The following is a 22,791-nucleotide window of genomic DNA, read 5'->3' on the forward strand; positions in this document are numbered from 1 at the left end:
TATAATTTGTATTCATCATTCTTCAGTACATTTTGTGGTGCATACTTGTATGTGGGAACGTGTTGTTTTATTAGTTCATGTTGTATGGCAAGTTGCTGATGTATTATTTTTACTACATTGTCATGTCTTCTGGGGTATTCTGTATTTGCTAGTATTGTACATCCGCTTGTGATGTGATCTACGAAACAGTAGAAACATATTTGTTGTTTGCAAAGTCTGCATTTATCTGTTGTGGTATTGGGATCTTTAATAATATGCTTGCTGTAATATCTGGTGTTTATTGTTTGATCCTGTATTGCAATCATGAATCCTTCCATCTCACTGTATATATTGCCTTTTCTTAGACATGTGTTGGATGTGTCTTGATCGATGTGTGGCTGTGTTAGATGATATGGGTGCTTGCCATGTAGTGTTTTCTTTTTACAATTTACTTTCTTCGTATCTGTTGATGTTATGTGATCTAAAGGGTTGTAGAAGTGGTTATGAAATTGCAATGGTGTAGCCGATGTATTTATATGAGTGATTGCTTTGTGTATTTTGCTAGTTTCTGCTCGTCCTAGAAAGAATTTTCTTAAATTGTCTACCTGTTCATAATGTAGGTTTTTTATGTCAATAAATCCTCTTCCTCCTTCCTTTCTGCTTAATGTGAATCTTTCTGTTGCTGAATGTATGTGATGTATTCTATATTTGTGGCATTGTGATCGTGTAAGTGTACTGAGTGCTTCTAGGTCTGTGTTACTCCATTTCACTATTCCAAATGAGTAGGTCAATATTGGTATAGCATAGATATTTATAGTTTTTGTCTTGTTTCTTGCTGTCAATTCTGTTTTCAGTATTTTTGTTAGTCTTTGTCTATATTTTTCTTTTAGTTCTTCTTTAATATTTGTATTATCTATTCCTATTTTTTGTCTGTATCCTAGATATTTACAGGCATCTGTTTTTTCCATCGCTTCTATGCAGTCGCTGTGGTTATCCAATATGTAATCTTCTTGTTTAGTGTGTTTTCCCTTGACTATGCTATTTTTCTTACATTTGTCTGTTCCAAAAGCCATATTTATATCATTGCTGAATACTTCCGTTATCTTTAGTAATTGGTTGAGTTGTTGATTTGTTGCAGCCAGTAGTTTTAGATCATCCATGTACAGCAAATGTATGATTTTGTGTGGATATGTTCCAGTAATATTGTATCCATAATTTGTATTATTTAGCATGTTGGATAGTGGGTTCAGAGCAAGGCAGAACCAGAAAGGACTTAATGAGTCTCCTTGGTATATTCCACGCTTAATCTGTATTGGCTGTGTTGTGATATTATTTGAATTTGTTTGGATATTGAGTGTGGTTTTCCAATTTTTCATTACTATATTTAGGAACTGTATCAATTTAGGATCTACTTTGTATATTTCCAATATTTGTAGTAACCATGAGTGGGGTACACTATCAAAAGCTTTTCGGTAATCAATGTATGCGTAGTGTAGCGACCTTTGTTTAGTTTTAGCGTGATATGTCACCTCTGCATCTATTATCAGTTGCTCTTTACATCCTCGTGCTCCTTTGCAACAGCCTTTTTGTTCTTCATTTATAATTTTGTTCTGTGTTGTATGTGTCATTAATTTCTGTGTAATTACTGAAGTTAATATTTTGTATATTGTTGGTAGGCATGTTATGGGGCGATACTTAGCTGGGTTTGCTGTGTCTGCTTGATCTTTAGGTTTCAGATAAGTTATTCCATGTGTAAGTGCATCAGGGAATGTGTATGGGTCTGCAATGTAACTGTTAAATAATTTAGTTAGATGTGAATGTGTTGAGGTGAACTACTTTAGCCAGAAATTTGCTATTTTATCTTTTCCAGGGGCTTTCCAATTGTGCGTAGAATTAATTGCTCGGGTGACTTCAAGTTGTAATATTATCACTTCAGGCATTTGTGGTATCATCTTGTATGTGTCTGTTTCTGCTTGTATCCACTGTGCATGCCTGTTATGTTGTGCCAGGTTTGACCATATGTTGCTCCAGAAGTGTTCCATGTCTGTTATGTTTGGTGGATTGTCTATTTTAATGTGTGTGTTAACTATTGTGTGGTAAAATTTCTTTTGGTTTGTGTTGAATGTTTGGTTTTGTTTCCTTCTGTTTTCACTTTTTTTGTTATCTTCCAAGTCGTTTGGCCAATGCCTGTAATTTCTGCTTCTTTTCATCTAATTGCTCTATCGCTTCTTGTTGTGAGATTTTACCTAACCTTAAAATACTCATTTCAAGGAGTTAAAAATGTTTAGGGTCAGTTTCTATAGTTTTTTAGGAGAAGGTAGCTGAAAGTAGAATAAGTATGTTGACACAGGGACATCAATAGTTGCCTGGAAAGTGGAAACTAATGTTATTACAAATGTACTAAATGGGTTAATTGGGGTTACTTGGCTTTGTTACTATTCAAATGAAACTTGCTGACTATGCAAAATAGAGAAAGTAATTTACAAACAGTCTGCATATGGTGCTTGTAGCACTTTCAGAAAGTATATTGTTTTCTTAAGACTCATTGTAGAATAAGAAACAACAGATGGTTTTCTTGCACTAAGGGCATTAAAGAAAGTGTCAGTCTGTAAACACGTCAACTAGTTAAGGTTTGTAACTTCATTACACTAAGAATGGAATTGGTTATCACTTGGTTGTCGTGGCATTCGACTGAAGGATTTAATAAAACAGACAATTTAATCAAAATGTCTGAAGTACCACTTGATCACGACCTTTAAAAATAAGAGTGAAGTATCATATAATTAAGTCACTAAGTAAATTGACTAAAACAAGGAAGAAGATCAACCAACCTATTAACTTGGCTTCTCGGTCTGTGATGCGTGGAGCTAGCTGTGTTGTATCTACTTTCACGTCTTCAACCACAGAAGTGTCACCACCTTCTGAGACAGCTGTATCTGCATTGCTTTGCTGCTCAGCTGCTGCTGCCTCAAGTTTTGCTTGTACTTCATTTGAGGACTTTAAACGAGCCTGGAGTTCTCTGACTTTAACCTCATCTTCATTCTGTCGGCGCCTTGATTCTATTAATTGCTGGAAACCAGTGAAATTTGAAATGTAAATGAAACAAAGTAAAAACGTATGCACACAAGAATAATTTTTAAATAACTTATTTTTACCTGTTGCATTCCCTGCAAGGTTTGTTGCAACACTTTCAGCTGTTTGTCCTTCTGCTCCAACTCTGTCCTGAGATCAGACCTAACCAGATCCACTTCATTTTTGTATGCTTCCAGCTGACATCTGAGACTGTCATTTTCTTCCTGTGAACACATGCCCAAACTGGAGAGCAAATATGCAGCAGACAAAATTAGAAATATCAATAAATTAAATATGCTGTCACCCATATGTGAAGAAGTTACCTAATGTCGACAAAAACTTCACACACAGAGCTAGACAAAAATGTTTCTGCAGCCAGATTCATGGGTTATCTTATTCCACACAATGTTGTGTGGTTTAAAGCAACTACAGCATAATTATACAGTGTTGTTCTTGGCAAAGTTACCAGTTTCCTTTGCCTTTGTAACAAAATTTTTTGGGTGCCACTTGCATTAGAAAAAGACTGTTATGAAGGCATATTAAAAAAATATTGTTATTGACGAGTATGTAAATGAAAGAAAGGTATGCTGATGTGTTTCCTAATCCCACCAGAAGCCACTGATGGGACTCCTGAGTCCAGAGTCTCCAACCAATTGACAAACTACCAGCAACAGTGTTCACTCTCTTCACTCTACAGTATATGCAGTGCAGAGATGTCTATGATTTAGCCGTAGACGTATAGTTTAATATGGAGCCTTAACTACAATGCAACTTGGCATTTTTCACATACACACATCACTGACTGAGTTGAAAAATCAATAAGTGACAGAAAAAAAGGTCCTATGACCGGCTGAGGCCTAAACCTTGGACTTTTGGATCTGACGTTTTACATCCACTGACCCACTTCTATTTTCATCTCATCAGATAGTAACAAACCTGATTTTCCACACTAATATTCAAACTGGTGAAACTGATGCTGATCATTACTGTATCGGCACAGCTAAATAATTTGACACAGATGCCAGTAAACACAGAAAAGATGCAATACAATTCAAAGGGGGGGGGGGGGGGGATGATGATGAAAATTATGGTGTATGGCGGTACACTGATATCACATGAGAGGAGAATTTTGGTGGAGGGGTAGTGCATTAATGACAAAGGCTCCACAATATTTCACCAAACGCATGAAAATCATGCAGATTGTAGGAATGTGCCACAGAGTGAAGCAGACTAGAAGAATGTGTCATGGAGGGTCTAACCGATGCCACGTAGAGAGAAGGCCTGTGTGCTGAGCAGCTTGCCTACCAACAGTAGTCATACAGGTTTTTCAATCCAAGAATAGTTTCTGCTGGCAAGCACTTCTAGAAATGCTTTTTTCTGGCTAAATAATACTAGTAGCACACATAATTGTAATAAATGCCAAATATAGGCATTACAAAATTTTTGTCACGTGGGATATTAACCCAAAAATAAGAGAAAAAAATGTGTTTCCTAAATATGTTAAGATCTATGAATTTCTACTGCTGAAATGAAAAACTGTCTAGGAAGGGAGCATGCCTTGACAATTGGCAATGTGTGTAGACATTAAGTAGAATGTGACACCATCAAATTAGGAATAGCTGACCATTATCACATGATGTTGTTGTTGTTGTTGTTGTTGTTGTTGTGGTCTTCAGTCCTGAGACTGGTTTGATGCAGCTCTCCATGCTACTCTATCCTGTGCAAGCTGCTTCATCTCCCAGTACCTACTGCAACCTACATCCTTCTGAACCTGCTTAGTGTATTCATCTCTTGGTCTCCCCCTACAATTTTTACCCTCCACACTACCCTCCAATACTAAATTGGTGATCCCTTGATGCCTCAGAACATGTCCTACCAACCGATCCCTTCTTCTGGTCAAGTTGTGCCACAAACTTCTCTTCTCCCCAATCCTATTCAATACCTCCTCATTAGTTATGTGATCTACCCATCTAATCTTAAGCATTCTTCTGTAGCACCACATTTCGAAAGCTTCTATTCTCTTCTTGTCCAAACTATTTACCGTCCATTTTTCACTTCCATACATGCTACACTCCATACAAATACTTTCAGAAACGACTTCCTGACACTTAAATCTATACTCGATGTTAACAAATTTCTCTTCTTCAGAAACGCTTTCCTTGCCATTGCCAGTCTACATTTTATATCCTCTCTACTTTGACCATCATCAGTTATTTTGCTCCCCAAATAGCAAAACCCCTTACTACTTTAAGTGTCTCATTTTCTAATCTAATTCCCTCAGCATCACCCGACTTAATTAGGCTACATTCCATTATCCCCATTTTGTTTTTGTTGATGTTCATCTTATACCCTCCCTTCAAGACACCATCCATTCCGTTCAACTGCTCTTCCAAGTCCTTTGCTGTCTCTGACAGAATTACAATGTCATCGGCGAACCTCAAAGTTTTTATTTCTTCTCCATGGATTTTAATACCTACTCCGAATTTTTCTTTTGTTTCCTTTACTGCTTGCTCAATATACAGATTGAATAACATCGGGGAGAGGCTACAACCCTGTCTTACTCCCTTCCCAAACACTGCTTCCCTTTCATGTCCCTCGACTCTTATAACTGCCATCTGGTTTCTGTACAAATTATAAATAGCCTTTCGCTCCCTGTATTTTACCCCTGCCACCTTTAGAATTTGAAAGAGAGTATTCCAGTGAACATTGTCAAAAGCATTCTCTAAGTCTACAAATGCTAGAAACGTAGGTTTGCCTTTCCTTAATCTTTCTTCCAAGATAAGTCGTAAGGTCAGTATTGCCTCACGTGTTCCAGTATTTCTACGGAATCCAAACTGATCTTCCCCGAGGTCGGCTTCTACTAGTTTTTCCATTCGTCTGTAAAGAATTCGTGTTAGTATTTTGCAGCTGTGGCTTATTAAACTGATTGTTCAGTAATTTTCACATCTGTCAACACCTGCTTTCTTTGGGATTGGAATTATTATATTCTTCTTGAAGTCTCAGGGTATTTCGCCTGTTTCATACATCTTGCTCACCAGATGGTAGAGTTTTGTCAGGACTGGCTCTCCCAAGGCCGTCAGTAGTTCCAATGGAATGTTGTTTACTCCGGGGGCCTTGTTTTGACTCGGATCTTTCAGTGCTCTGTCAAACTCTTCACGCAGTATCGTATCTCCCATTTCATCTTCATCTACATCCTCTTCCATTTCCATAATATTGTCCTCAAGTGCATCGCCCTTGTATAGACCCTCTATATACTCCTTCCTTTCTGCTTTCCCTTCTTTGCTTAGAACTGGGTTTCCATCTGAGCTCTTGATGTTCATACAAGTGGTTCTCTTATCTCCAAAGGTCTCTTTAATTTTCCTGTAGGCAGTATCTATCTTACCCCTAGTGAGATACGCCTCTACATCCTTACATTTGTCCTCTAGCCATCCCTGCTTAGCCATTTTGCACTTCCTATCGATCTCAGTTTTGAGACGTTTGTATTCCTTTTTGCCTGCTTCATTTACTGCATTTTTATATTTTCTCCTTTCATCAATTAAATTCAATATTTCTTCTGTTACCCAAGGATTTCTACTAGCCTTCGTCTTTTTACCTACTTGATCCTCTGCTGCCTTCACTACTTCATCCCTCAAAGCTACCCATTCTTCTTCTACTGTATTTCTTTCCCCCATTCCTGTCAATTGTTCCCTTATGCTCTCCCTGAAACTCTGTACAACCTCTGGTTCTTTCAGTTTATCCAGGTCCCATCTCCTTAAATTCCCACCTTTTTGCAGTTTCTTCAGTTTTAACCTACAGGTCATAACCAATAGATTGTGGTCAGAGTCCACATCTGCCCCTGGAAATGTCTTACAATTTAAAACCTGGTTCCTAAATCTCTGTCTTACCATTATATAATCTATCTGATACCTTTTAGTGTCTCCAGGGTTCTTCCATGTATACAACCTTCTATCATGATTCTTAAACCAAGTGTTAGCTATGATTAAGTTGTGCCCTGTGCAAAATTCTACCAGGCGGCTTCCTCTTTCATTTCTCTCCCCCAATCCATATTCACCTACTATGTTTCCTTCTCTCCCTTTTCCTATTACCGAATTCCAGTCACCCATGACTATTAAATTTTCGTCTCCCTTCATCTGAATAATTTCTTTTATTTCATCATACATTTCTTCAATTTCTTCGTCATCTGCAGAGCTAGTTGGCATACAAACTTCTACTACTGTAGTAGGTGTGGGCTTCGTATCTATCTTGGCCACAATAATGTGTTCACTATGCTGTTTGTAGTAGCTTACCCGCATTCCTATTTTCCTATTCATTATTAAACCTACTCCTGCATTACCCCTATTTGATTTTGTATTTATAACCCTGTATTCGCCTGACCAGAAGTCTTGTTCCTCCTGCCACCGAACTTCACTAATTCCCACTATATCTAATTTTAACCTATCCATTTCCCTTTTTAAATTTTCTAACCTACCTGCCCGTTTAAGGGATCTGACATTCCACGCTCCGATCCGTAGAACACCAGTTTTCTTTCTCCTGATAACGACATCCTCTTGAGTAGTCCCCGCCCGGAGATCCGAATGGGGGACTATTTTACCTCCGGAATATTTTACCCAAGAGGACGCCATCATCATTTAATCATACAGTAAAGCTGCATGCCCTCGGGAAAAATTACGGCCGTAGTTTCCCCTTGCTTTCAGCCGTTCACAGTACCAGCACAGCAAGGCCGTTTTGGTTATTGTTACAAGGCCAGATCGGTCAATCATCCAGACTGTTGCCCTTGCAACTACTGAAAAGGCTGCTGCCCCTCTTCAAGAACCACACATTTGTCTGGCCTCTCAACAGATACCCCTCCGTTGTGGTTGTACCTACGGTACGGCTATCTGTATCGCTGAGGCACACAAGCCTCCCCACCAACGGCAAGGTCCATGGTTCATGGGGGCGGGGGGGCTCAAAATTGGAAACCTGCCAACTGAAAATTCCAAGATGTTAACTTCTTATACATATACATAGTTCTCAACAACGGGAACACTGAAAGAATGAGAAATGACTTTAAACTGAGTTGTCCAATATACTAACCAGTGAGAAAGATATTAATGAATGCCTCTTCACATCAATTTCTATCGTGAAACATAGACCAGACAGCAACTGCCATCTTGTCTCTAAAATATGCAAAACTGGCAATAGTCATCAACCACAACATACAAAAAATGGTACACACTGTGACACAGTAAAATCAGAATATTTTACTCATGCTGAAGGACATAACTGCTGACAGTTGTGAGAACAAGAAAAACTCTATAAGCTTAAGAAAAACCTTCGTATCTGAAATTAAGGCAGCAAGAATGAAAGTTAATGAGGACTACATTTTAAATTCGAAAAAGACTGTAAAGCAGTCTGGAATGTGGTAAAAAGTGAAATAAACATGGGAAAGGAGGAAATCACTATCCCAATTAACTGTAAGACTCTCAACAAGTATTTTGTGAATCCTGGAACTTTCCTTGCATCACAAAGTGGTGATACATGTGATGTGGCGGCCTTCTTTTTGCAGTCACAGAGTACAACAAATAAGAGATTCACTTGGAAAAGAATTACTGCTACAGATCTTACCTACTCGATAAACTTGCTGAACAGCTCCAGAACAGAGGACTGTCATGAGCTCTGTGCTCACGCTTCGATTTGTATGAAAATGTACAAAAAATGACTCGCTGCCCAGTTTGCTTCAAAAGAAGAACTGTTTTTTTGGCATCGCATTCACAACCTCCTGGACAGCTGGGAGAAATGTATAAATAGCAATGGAAATTATTTTGAATAAAATATTGTTTATCAGTTTCAAACAACAGATGTGTAATTATTGCAACCAAATTCCGGTTTCATACTTCTACACCTGGTAAAAGATTCAATTGGAGAAGAATTACTGCTACAGACCTTATCTATTCGGTAAACACGCTGAACAGCTCAAGGAGGGAGGGCTGTCATGAGCTCAACAACAATGTTCTAAAATGTATAATTGTGGAAATTAGAATGCCAGTGCTCTATCATGTTAATAAAATTACTGATGTTAGTACTTTCCATTAATGCTTTAAAATTACAGTTGATGAAGGCAACTGCATGGTAATCATACTGAAAAGCTAACATGCCTAAATATCTAAAACTGCTGAACACAATGCCTTGTTGGATTTCCATGAGCAGCTCGGTTCACATGCACTACTGGCCATTAAAATTGCTACACCACGAAGATGACGGGCTACAGACGCGAAATTTAACCGACAGGAAGAAGATGCTGTGATATGCAAATGATTAGGTTTTCAGAGCATTTACACAAGGTTGGCACTGGTGGGGACACCTACAACGTGCTAACATGAGGTAAGTTTTCAACCAATTTCTCATACACGAACAGCAGCTGACTGGCATTGCCTGGTGAAAAGGTGTTGTGATGCATGGATCGTGCAGCCACGTCTCGATCCCTGTCAACAGATGGGGACGTTTGCAAGACAACAACCATCTTCATGAACAGTTCGACGACATTTGTAGCAGCATGGACTATCAGCTCGGAGACCATGGCTGCGGTTACCCTTGACGCTGCATCACAGACAGGAGCGTCTGTGATGGTGTACTCAATGACGAACCTGGGTGCACGAATGGCAAAACGTCATATTTTCGGATGATTCGAGGTTCTGTTTACAGCATCTTGATGGTCGCATCTGTGTTTGGCGACATCGCGGTGAATGCACATTGGAAGTGTGTACTCGTCATCGCCATACTAGCGTACCACCCGGCATGATGGTGTAGGGCGCCACTGCTTGCATGTCTCGGTCACCTCTTGTTTGCATTGACGGCATTTGAACAGTCGACATTACATTACAGATGTGTTACGATCCATGGCTCTACCCTTCATTCGAGCCCTGTGAAACCCTACATTTCAGCAGGATAATGCACGACCGCATGTTGCAGGTCCTGTACGGGCCTTTCTGGATACAGAAAATGTTTGACTGCTGCCCTGGCCAGCACATTCTCCAGATCTCTCACCAATTGATAACGTCTGGTCAATGGTGGCTGAGCCTCATCACAATACGCCAGTCACTACTCTTGATGAACTGTGGTATTGTGTTGAAGGTGCATGGGCAGCTGTACCTGTACACGCCATCCAAGCTCTGTTTAACTCAATGCCCAAGCGTATCAAGGCCGTTATTATGACCAGAGGTGGTTGTTCTGGGTACTGGTTTCTCAGGAACTATGCTCCCAAATTGTGTGAAAATGTAATCATGTGTCAGTTCTAGTATAATGTATTTGTCTAATGAATACCCGTTTGTCATCTGCATTTCTTCTTGGTGTAGCAATTTTAATGGCCAGTAGTGTAGTAATAAACATCACATATGTAGTGCTCTAAACCAGTAACATATTGCCAAACATTAACACAGTAAGTGCTAGGTGTTGCGTAAATTTGAGGTTATGCTTCACGTTATTAACTTCATACTACAGTATACTCATAAAGGAATTTTAATGACCTACTTCTATTGTTTTGTTGATTGTTAAATTTTCATTGTGTATCACAGAAATAAAGTTAAAAACATTGTAGAACAGTTATACTGTGTAGCATTCACAAACTCCTATGCTCAGCACAACACAAGTCGCTTCCTTTCATTATATCTACTCTTGGTACACGAATCATGATGTTCACAGGCAGTGCACAGACCTTCTCAATCTAGGTGGCATTGGTCTAACTGGGTTATGCAGCTGCAAAATAAGAACATGCATGTGTTTCCCCTCCTGGCCCCTCAAAATACTGTACTGTATATAACCAATGTTAGCATAAAGAAATTCTTCAGTTATTGAATTATAATAACAGAAAGGCGAAAAGGGCGATGAGAACAGTAAGGGATGATTTGACTGAGATTATATAAAGCATTCTGGTTAAGAATTTTGTAGTTCTAATCGACTCAACTTCAGAAGACAACATACTGACCAAGTCTCCAGAGATGCTGCTGCTTGCCTAAGAGACAAACCACCTAAGAGACAAACCACACAACACACTCCACAGCTTCAAGATGACATGGTGCCACCCCATGAAAGAGAAATTGGTATACAGGCATCTCACTTAGAAACTTATTATCTGAAAACATGTTATAGTTCACGCTTCTTACAATGCTACTGGCTTGGATTCTCTTGGAGCTTAGGATAATTCAATGGGTTAGTCCCACTTTGTTAGGAACCATTCGTTTTCTGCATGGACTTAAGTATATTACCCGTGAGACTGTGTGTCTGTGCATTTACAACTATTTAGCAAGTTCTGGATTGTACATTTTCCTCCATGGACTAGTGTATGTTTTTTGGGTAATTACACACTGACACAAGATTGCATATGAACTGCTAGTAAATGAGCTTTAAACTTTTATCTACCAAAAACACCAATAGTACAATTTGTTTTTGGCTATTTTCTTAAAGAGCCTTCACAGCTGCCTGCTGTTGCCACCAGGGCACCCCAGGAGGAGCACCCCAGGAGGAGCACATGGACAATGCGTCCTTGTCCCCACTGTCCCACTTGTCCCCGCCCCCATGGACCTGAACCCACCATTGCCGTCACCACTGCCGTCGCTGTCACCATCCCACGAAATGCACTCAGGCCTGGATGTTTGCCCTGGCAGCAGTTTTCTGTTGGATGTTCCTGTTGCCTCGCAAGCCAGATGAGGGGGTATGGTCGGGAGTACGCCATCCTCCACAGCTATGGCTCCTGCCTCATCTTAATGTCCAGCATCCTGCCTCCCTCCCTTTTGTCATTTGTCATTCGCAGCCTCACTACAAAACATTGGTGCGGCATTTCGGAGGGGAGGAATGTGTTGGCATAAGCTGTCGCCAGCACACTGGATGGCAAAGAGGTTACAAGCAGATTGATAATAGGCACTGGACCAAGCACCTATCAGGAGAGAGGCCAAAGACAGACTCGCAAGCAACATGCCACCAATGCCCTCTTGACCGCCAGTATTTAGAGCACCACTGAAGACCAGAGGGCCCAGTCATTTACAGTTGCAGGAAGTCACTCAGCCGAGTCAGTAGCAGACAGAACCGAGTCATCAGTCACAGATGGTCGCAGTCGCAATCACAGTCTGTCTCAAGCAGCACATAGCGACCAAAGTTGTGTGTCTAGCAGGATGCGTACTTCACCAGCAGTGAGGCTAACATGGACTTGCTTCAGATACATAGCACTCTGTTTACAGTAATAAAGAAGCCTGTTAACACAGGCATGCAGTTGTTTTATAGAAAGAGAATACCGGCCAAACAATATCCTCTCCTTGCTTCTCATGGTACAAGACTCTACAATGGCAACGAGACGACACTAAAAACCATTGTGCCAGTACATCGATTGTAATGCCACATTGCCACAACCCACATCCCTCAAGGAAGTACAGGATTTTTATGCAAAACTGCGTACTACCATAAGTTTATATCAGACTCTGCTATTGCAGCACAACCACTCCATGCATTATTACATAAAGATGTTCCTTTCCCATGGTCCCTGGCTTGTGAACAGGAATTCAAGTTGTTGAAATCTAAGCTGCAGTTTGTCCCTTGTTTGGTCACGTTTGAGCCAGGTCAGTACCTTGTTTGAGCCACGGATGCATCTCAGTTCAGCCTTGGTGCCATCCTTGCTTGTAAGTATAAAGATGGATGTAACACTCTACTGCATACACCTCTAAATCCGTAAATTCAACACAACAGCATTATTCTCAGACAAAGAAAGAGGCTCTGGTCATTGTTTACACTCTAAACAAGTTTCATGTTTTTCTATAGGGGTCTAATTTTCTCCTGATCACAGACCACAAACCACTAGTCTCTCTTTTTAACCCTTCAGTGTGAGGTTATGAGTCTATTACATGTAGACCACTAGGATGAGTCACGTATAAATGCCTTAGCATCCTGATATGTTTTTTGGCCAGGCACTGATGGGGACATAGTGCGAGTGGTTGCAGCCTGCCCATAATGTTCTATCCATCAGAAAAAAAAGAATGAAAAACTGTCAAATGTTTCGTGAAATGATTTTTCTAAAAGTAAGAAATAAAATAAATTAGAGAAACATTTGGTGTGCATTTGAATGATTCCTGAAATTATATATAGCAAATCAGGTCATCAAACATTTCTCTGATTTATTTTATTTCTTACTTTTAGACAAATCATTTCACAAAATATATAACCTTTCCTTTTTCAGTTTTTTTATTGAATTCCCTAACCCACTGTCTGATTAAGGGACCAACATGGGGATTGTTTTGATGCCTAATTTACTAAAACTGAATGCAATGTAGGAGATGGTGACATGCTAGGTGTTGTATAAAGAACAGTTCTACGCTTGGTTAGGAAATTACACTTTTATTTAAAACTGAACTGTAACTCCAAGGGATATGAATTAATCTCACAGATTACCTGTCCTTTGAGGAGGTCATTTGGTAAATTCTATGGCACTAAGTAAAGGAGCATATGGTAATCATACCTCATGGGAAATATTGGCGGCAAGAACAACTACATGCTTGTTAACAGTGGAAACGCGCAAACTCATATGGTATGCACATGAGCACAAAACACAAGCTGGTCATAATGTTTGTAGCACAAACTTTCAATCGCTGATGGCAAGGTGCATGAGCAAAGCTAGGCTGCTGGGAGCCTTGCCATACCCCAAGGTACATTCTCTGAACCAGAAGCTAGTAGCTGTAGTGTAAAGGTATCTGGTCGCAAGACAGAACTGACAGCTTGTGGTAGACATAGGTTTATGAAGAAAAACTCACTGCCTTAGCAGACAGCTGTAGCAACCGAGGAACATGTGGGAACACTAGTTTCTTGAATGTATCTGGGTGCAGGAATTCGAGAATAGCTTATACCTTGTCGAGCAGAGGATATGAACCAGCGGTGGAGATAATGATGCAAGGGATACTCTCTCACCAGCACCGACAATCCAGTTTGCTGTGTTGATGATGATGCCAGCGTTCTGGAGGTGTTCAAAAATATTGCGTAGGGGCTCATGGTTTCCCTTGGTTGATGTAGAAAACATGAGTACATTGTCCAATTAGGTGAAACTGAGGGGGCAAGCCTTTAAGATGCCATCCCAGAAACACTACCACATTTGGGCAGCATTATGGAGGCCAAAGCTCATGAAGGCGCTCTCATAGAGAGCAAATGGTGTGATGATGGTGGTCTTCTGGTTGTTCTCATGTGGGACCTGAATCTGAGTGAAAGCCTCGGCGCAGTTAATTGTGCTGAAAACTGTAGCCTCAGCCAACGCATTGTTGTAGCTGTGCCAGAGTGGTACTGGGTACCAGTAAGGGATGGTGCAGAAGTTTAGCTTCTGGCAATTGCCACATGGGCACCAGGAGCCATCCTTCTTCTTGGAAAGGTTAATGATAGATGCCTATGGGCTCTTCAAAAGATACAGCACAGCAGTGGAAAGCAGATCATTAATCTTGGATGTGGTGACCTTGAGTTTGTGTGGTGCTAGAGTTCATGGACAGCAAAAGACAGGCGGCCTGGGGTTGGTGTCGATGTAGTGTACAATTGAATGGTGGACTTCCCGAGGTGCGTTCAATGGATGTGTGAGTGCAGGCAATTGCACCAGATAAGTCATGGGCCAGAATACACCACCTGCTTCACACTGGAGAAAACAGCGAAACAAGTGGCGCACTTATTTGATCTCTCCATATTGCTGTCAATCAGGTGCCAGCCTGCAAGGCCAGGAAGCAGGCGGTTATGCCTGATGAAGTCAACTCAGATAATGGTGTTAGGGACACCGGTGCCGGTTAATGTCCAGATGTGTTATTGTTGCAGGTGGCCATAGTTTGCCCATGGTTTGGTGTCATATCAAAACTGCTGACAGTCTTATAGACTGGCAGTCTTGAACGACGAGTATATCTTCTCCTCCTGTAAGGCATGGCTGTGTGCTGCGTGGGGCTGCCTCGAGTCGAATGAACATGCTGTTGCCTCACGAGCGAGATATACAGTCCCCTGACGTCATAGCGATAAGGTTATCTGGGCGCGGCAGGAAGTTAGCCATCTCAGTAGCGCAATGGTGCCACCGGAAACATAGCAATTCTGTGGATCACGCTTAGTTAAAACTCTAGCGCGATCCCACGCGGCGCCTCGTGCTGCGGCTAAGTCCCGCTCAAGGTCACCCGCCAGGATGGTGGCACACACAGCCATAGTGAGGGGTAATGACAAACCTCTTGCTGGACTTGAGTCTTATTATGACAGAGATATTATATCATTTCGTACTTTCGCGATTGGTGTAGTTGCAGACAGGAATTATGGTACCTGTGTTGTCACCACAGACAAGCCATTCTCATTGTACACAATGATGTATGCCATAGTTCATGATGGCAGAGTTATTCACTGCTGTCAGGAGGTGGGCTGAGGCCGTGTCAGGGTCCCATAAGAGATGCTGCAGAAAGATAGACACAGAAGGATAGACAACTTGAGCCAGTGTCAAATAGGAATGCGTTGGCGGAGTGAATGTCAAAGACAAACAGGATCTGGGAGACAGAGGAGCTGTCAGGGGTGCCAGTCCCAGCAGGTGTTGGTGTGCCAAGAACAGGGTTCCCTGCAGTTCACAACATGTGGGCCAAACACTTGTAGTTTCAGCAGAGGCCAGCCATGTCGCGACAGATGTTAGCAGACCAGCTAGAGCTGCAGTGGCAGTAGCTGTCGTCATGCCCGCAGTTGGTGATGTGCGGAGGGTGGCGCTCAGAATTGAGGTGGACCACGGTTACCTGCAGCATTGCTGTGTCAGCACTGAGGTGGGTGAACGTGTTGTATACTCCTTTCTGCTGGGCACTGTGCTGGTGGCCAGAGAGGGGAGTGACCAGTGACATCATTAGCAGCATGCCGAGTGGTGGAGTTGAGCTTATGGTGGGGGGAGGGGGTGGGGGGCATTACAGTAAGCTGACTGCACCATGTAGGGGTGGAGTTAGTGCAGCTGCGACAGCAGCAGGCAAGGTGGCCAGCATCATGCACCATGTCGGTGGGGCTGGCAGCATCAGTGAAGGAGAGTGCAACACCACAGCTGTCTGGACCAAGGCCAGGAGGTGAGTCAGCCATGTGTTGTGTAGGAAACCATCAGAGACCAAGTGTGATTCCATCAGGCAGCACAGGATTTGCAAAGGTTGCTAGTCCTGCTCAAGGAAAAGTAGAACCTAGATGCCCTGCATTCCTGATGACATAAGATGTGTCACAATGTGACACTGGTGTGTGTCATAGTGGTCGGTGGCTGGAGGTGATATGATGAAGTTGAGGACCTCCAGCCTACTATGTTGGCTTGAGCTGGCGCATCACTATAGCTAACTTGGTGGTATCCTGGGTGATGCCACAGCCAGCTAAGATGATGACTGAAGAGAAAAACCACAGGCACGAGTTTTGGGGATTGAAGTGCGGCAAGTGCGCCGCAGACCGAGTGGAGGGGTGGCGGCGGTAGGGGAGGTGGTGATGTTAGCAGAAGATGCAGAAGGTGGTGCAGGTGTCAGCGATGAGTGTGGCACTGGGATTTGGGCTGCCAGTGGTCATGTTACCACTAGTTGTGCATGCAGCTCAGTGTTGCAGTGTTCCAGCTCTGCAAGGTGCACAGTCTGATCAGCGATGATGTCGTAGGGCGATGCAACAGAGACCATGTGTTGTGTGGCTCAGTTGGGTCATTGGTGGAAGCCATAGTTGCTAGTCTGCACAGGGGACGAACACACAGAACACATGCAAGGGGAAGTGGTGCATAGGGTAGTCATAACCCTACCATGTTAACAAAGCTGATGGTGGAATGCGTGCATATGCGGGAGTGGGAATGCACGCCTAATGGAATGATGGGCTCAATGACATGCCAAATTTGAAAGTTGAGTTGCCAGGTTTTATTATTGGGTCAACAGGTGTTAACTGTTTCCCTACCTACTTTACTAAAACTGAATACAATGTATGTCATTGGAAAATGACACTTTTATTTAAAAAAGAATTGTTACACCAAAGTAACATGAATTAGTCTCACAGATTAACTGTCCTTGGATGATTTTACTTGGTAAATTCTATGGCACTAATTAAACAATTGCTCCGTCATCGTACCTCATGGGAAATATCAACAACAAGATCCAGAATGAAATTCGCAAAGTTAGCACATGCGTGTTAACAGTGGAGACAGGCAATTTTGTACAATACCCGTGTGGGCACAAAATATACACAAGTCGGAATGTTTGTGGCACAAACTTTCAGTCACTCACTGGGTTCCATAGTAGGTGTGGAGATGGCATGGTGCAAGAGAACATTCAAACTCTATGACACGTATCTCAGTTTCAAGTGTGTCACCAAATGGCATACCTGTCAAGACTCTTGCACAGTACAAAACTGATGATAACACCATGAGGAGAAGACCCAGGCTCAGCAAAGCTAGATTATCAGAAGCCTTGCCAGACCCTCAGATACCCTCTTTGAACTAGTAGCCAGCAATAGTAGAGTCCAGGTACCCAGTAGTGTGGCAGAATCAACAATGTGTGGTGGAAGTCAATATACAAATAAAAACTCATTGTCTTAATAGATGGTCGTAGCAGTCTAGGAATGTGTGGGAATGCTAGGATCGATATACACTGCAGTATAATAAGGCAACAGTCAAATAGGAAATAACTTTTTTTTTACTCACTGAAGAATTTCATTAGTCATTATTCATTACAGTAAACAGGTCATAATATTTTTTATCTTCGTATGATCTCACTGGTAATTTTAATCATGATGTATGCCTCAAAATGGAAAAGGGGCACTCCTTGGTGCTAACAACTGAAGGTGACACCATTTTTTTTAATAAGAAAAAGTTCATCCCAGATTTGGTCAGTCTGCTGTTATCTGGGCTTAAAGAAAGAGAAATAGTAGTGTTGTTCCCATGAATGTGTGTTGTAAGCCATATTTTAAAATGTAACATAATAAGATTCAAAAAGAGTTCTGGATTACTTATTTCATGATTGGTCCTATTGCTTCGGATACTAGGTGCCTTGCTGAATCAGACTGTACATATTGAAAATATACAATTTTCTGCGTGCCTTCTCTAATTACATCATGTGTATTAGTTACTTTCACAGCCATCTACTGTGATGTGGCTCCACCTGTGGACGCATAACAACTACAGCCCACATAATTCTTCTCACAAATGGTATCGATAAATCAAAGAATAACTTTGAACACTAAATTATCACACAAAACACTCTACAATACTATCATTCTATGCACCAGCCCGTAGAATGCCAGGCTTGTTTTCCTGCACAAAAACATCGTTTTTAGAAGTCCCCCTGCCCAGAGATCCTAATGAGGAACTGCTTTACCTCTGGAATATTTTATCCAAGAGGATATTATCATCATTAAACTACCATATTTACCCCATTATAAAACAAGGTTTTTTCTCAAATTTGTCATTCAAACAATACAGTGTCGTAACATTCGCAGATTAAACTACTGCTACTGGCACCAACATTTTTAAGTTGTTTAGTAGAGTATATAGAGGTAGTCTTACATTTACAGGGGCCATCTTACATCTAGAGATAAAAGCTTTGGCTGTTGAGATCTTGCAGAATTCAGAAGGGCAGCTTGAGAGTTCCCAATACGCTGAAGCGGTTGATACAGTATCGACTTTGTTCGAACAATCACGTGACACTGACTCATGCAGGGCTAGTGCACGAGATATGCGAGAAACTATGAACTAGCTATTACAACAGTCTACTGTTCTGATTAAAATTTGACAATTTTGTGAAAAACAAAAGGAAATAACATTAAATTCTATCATTTTACAAACTTTCGCTATATTTGAACAGGTTTGTAATAATCGTTCTCGTGCATGTATGGAGACCATATACAAACATTAATGCCAATTTTTAAGTAAAGGTAACACTGAAAAATGGAAATGTTACTCTTCAAAAAACATTAGCAGATTCAGAACCCAGACTAGTGTTTTACTTGGTTCTGAGAGACTGTAATCATTTTCTAAGTGACTGCAAATGAGACATTTGTTCACTGATCACACATTAGAATGCCACATAAGAATGTTATCAGCTTTAGACATTCAGCTGAAACAAAAAGGAAACTTAATCCAGAATGAAATGTCTCACAAAGGAAGTGAATCGTATTAAAGTGACTTTAATTGCTATCCTGAGAATAAATTACACTGGCAAGATGCGTCATGAAGATAGTACCAACAGACATCACTAGTTCATGGGACAAGCAAAAGTTCGAGATTGGGAATGAACTGAAACTGAGATTTTTTTGTTTATGTATTAGTTGGTGTTGTTACATACAACCTACACACTAGAAATATTGAGTCTGTTTTTCACAGTTGCTCAAGCTCAGCACTATGGAAGGGTTGGAAGGTGAACAGTGACACCAGCTTGCCTGAAAGCTAGCATGACTGCAGTGAGGGGAGTAGTGAGAGAGTAGCAAATCTCATCTTATTGCCAATTATGGGAATCTACACCAAGTACTTTGGCTTTCAGTCACCCATCCAGAGTGTTGCCCCTAAAACACATACGAAGTTTAAACTGCAGTTTGTCTGAATTCATTTGTAGCCGGAATCTTACCGATTTTAAAAAGGGATGAATACTAAACAATAGTATTCATTTTTGCAGTATGAAGGGGCAGTGGCTTACTTATGTGTTTCTCTCTGCAATGTTGTCGACACTCACCTTGGTGTATCACGGGAATAAAAGGGGTGTGTCAGCTGGTTCTACAGCAAAGAGCAGGCAATATGTTTGGGAGCAAGGGACATTCTAATATTCTCATGTCAGTATAGAAGTGAAATCCAATACTTATTCGGAAAGAAACAGTTGTGTTCTCAGGTCCCACCATTAAAACAGCCTCAGAAATTGCAACTTATTCAGAAAGAACAGCCAGATATTTGTGCCCTATTAGGATAATGATAATTAAAAGTAGTGATACCACAAACTACGGGTTTAGTAAGCAAAAAAAGGTAGAAAAGAAAGCAATCCAAAAATTAATGTAAACCTTTTTTTGTTTTATTTCCCCATTATCATCAAAATGTAAACAATCAATAAATGGTATAAATTTACAATATGTATAATGTTAACCTTTTGGCAGATATTTTATGTCAATATAACAGTTTGTAATTTTGATTAGTCAGAACATGTCAAAAATAAATTTTTCTCAAGAGGTCTCTTAAAGGGCAGCATTTACATTCAGGGTCATCTTCCATACTTGGGTGAATACAGTGTACAGCAGCACTGCATGTCCTCAGGAAATGTAATAACTGTAGTTTCACCTTGCTTTCAGCTGTTCGCAGTAACAACATTGCAATGCCATACTGGCTAATGTTACAAGGCCAGTCAGTCAGTCACCCACCCAGTGTTGCCCCTACAACTGCTGCAGGGGCTGCTGCCCCTCTCCAGGAAAAAGGTCTTATTCTGCCCTCTCTACAGATATCCCTGTGATGTTGTTGACATTTATATAACTGAATCACACAACCTCCCAATTTTAGTAAAGTCCAGTTTGTGTTGTATAAAACTAAAAGTGAGTAATTCAAACCCAAAACCATTGATGTCAAATACTGAGTGCTTGAGGTTGTGTGTGAAGATCTCTCTTCTGCTTCATTTAAATTAATGATATAAAATACTGATCTCTCAACTCCAAGGAAGTACATTATGCACATGATACAGCCATTGTAAGAAAACCTAAGGCAAATGGCATTCTGGAGGTTTGGGAAAAGTTTTATTAATGAAGTACGTAAGTATTTCAGTGAAAGTAATATTTATATGAGTGCAACAATATCAGCAACAACAGAATTCAACACCAAGAAATAAATAAGAGTTTGCTAGGAAAACAGGATATGACGCTGTTAAAAAAGAAAATTGGACAAAGTTCTTGGGAGTCACAGTCAAGGACAATATGAGTTGGGACATGAATACAGATCCCTTGGCCTGTACATTGTCTAAAGGCAAATCTACCATTAATATGATTAGAGAAACAAGAGTATTATCTATTGAAACTTACATACACTGCATTGCTCTCATCAAATATGAATTAATAGGAGAAATATGTTGTGCAACAACACAATAAAATGTAAATATGTTATTAACTTGGAGAAAAAAATCAGTCAGCATTATTTATCACAGCAAATCCAAGGGGGCATGTCGTAACTTGTTTCCTAAATCAGGTATGTTTCTCATCACAAATATATTTATATTTGAAAGTAATATTCTTCGCTAAAATAATGAAACCAAATTTAAACTGTAGCACCAGCACAATACAATCATAATACCATCTAAATAGCCAGAGAACTTCATTATATGAAAAAAAAAAAAAAAGTATTACATGCTAGCCTAGAGGTAGTCGATGCCCTGGCTACACATGTCACAGACCTACCTACTACTACACCCAAAAGAACTTTGTGTAAATTCTAACATACAACCATTTTATTCTCTAGAACAGTTATTTGTCATCAATCAAAAGCAGACATTATAGAAAGATTGTATTCACAAATACTCCCCCCCTCCTCCCTCAATCTCTCTCTCGCTCTCGCTCTCGCTCTCTCTCTCTCTCTCTCTCTCTCCCTCTCCCCCCCCCCCCCTCACCCCTATCCCTCTGAGTGGACTGGGAGGGAGAGATACAAAAATAGAAAAGTGGAAGGTGTGGTGGCTGTGGGGAGGAGGAAGGAAGGAATGAGTGAATTGGAGGTCAGGAAAAGAGGGTGGACGTGGGTCTGGGACTGAGGCTTTGTTATCAGTCTTCTGGCTGGTTTGATGCAGCACACTACCAATTTCCTCTCCTGTGTCAACCTTCTAATCTCAGAGCAGCACTTCCAACCTACAGCCTCAATTATTTGCTGGATGTGCTCACATCTCTGTCTTCCTCTACTACTGAAGTTATTCCCTGATGTGTTAACAGATATTGAATCATACTGTCCCCTCCTCTTTTCAGTTTTACATATATTACTTTCCTCACCAATTCTGCAGAGAACCTACTCATCCCCTAATCCCCTACATTATCAGTCCACCTAATTTTCAATATTCTTCTGTAACACCGCATCTCAAATGCTTTGATTATCTTTTGTTCTGGTTTTCCCATATTCAATGTTTCACTACCATACAATGCTGTGCTCCAAATGTATGTTCTCAGATGATTATCTCTCAAATTAATGACTACATTTGATACTAGTCTATTTCTCTTGACCACGAATGCCATTTTTGCCAGCACCAGTCTGATTTTAATGTCGTCTTTGCTCCATCCATCATAGGTCATGTTTATCGCTGTTCACATTTCTGCTACTTCTCATCACTTTCATCTTTCTTTGATTTACTCTCAAACCATATTCTGTTCTCATTAGCTTGTTCATTCCATTCAACAGATCCTTGAATTCTTCTCCACTTTCACTGCAGATAGCAGTGTCATAAGTGAATCTTATCACTAATGTCCTTTCACCTTGACTTTTGATCCCACTCTTGAACCTTTCTCTTATTTCTGCTACTGCTTCTTTGACGCATACACTGAACAGTCTGCGCAAAAGACTACATCCCTGTCTTACACTTGTGATGAAGCAATCTGGGATAAGTTTACTTCACCTCTTGTTTTGCCATATGTCTCCTTAAAATCATTTTTTCACTTTTAACTAATTACCATTAACATTCGTGAGTATAATCTGCATTTTCATAAAAGAGAAAGGTTGGCCCTCAGATTTAAAGAATATAACACCAGGTCTAATTTTGTGCTTAGTTTTATGTATGTAATTGATTTTCTAATTTATTTTGA

General features: G+C 40.7%; 1 protein-coding gene across 1 annotated transcript in view; it reads right to left on the bottom strand.

The window, feature by feature from the left end:
• LOC126175488 (ecto-NOX disulfide-thiol exchanger 2) overlaps window positions 1-22,791 on the bottom strand; it is a 225,256-nt gene that overhangs the window by 44,076 nt on the left and 158,389 nt on the right. The window contains exons 10-11 of the mRNA XM_049922308.1: window positions 3,135-3,275; window positions 2,811-3,048 (exon numbers count right to left, since the gene is read on the bottom strand). Of these exons, the coding sequence (XP_049778265.1) occupies window positions 2,811-3,048; window positions 3,135-3,275 (379 nt within the window). The remainder of the gene's footprint in view (window positions 1-2,810; window positions 3,049-3,134; window positions 3,276-22,791) is intronic.

Source organism: Schistocerca cancellata, chromosome 3 (genome assembly GCF_023864275.1).
Source record: "Schistocerca cancellata isolate TAMUIC-IGC-003103 chromosome 3, iqSchCanc2.1, whole genome shotgun sequence".
In the NCBI taxonomy this organism is placed as follows: domain Eukaryota; kingdom Metazoa; phylum Arthropoda; class Insecta; order Orthoptera; family Acrididae; genus Schistocerca; species Schistocerca cancellata.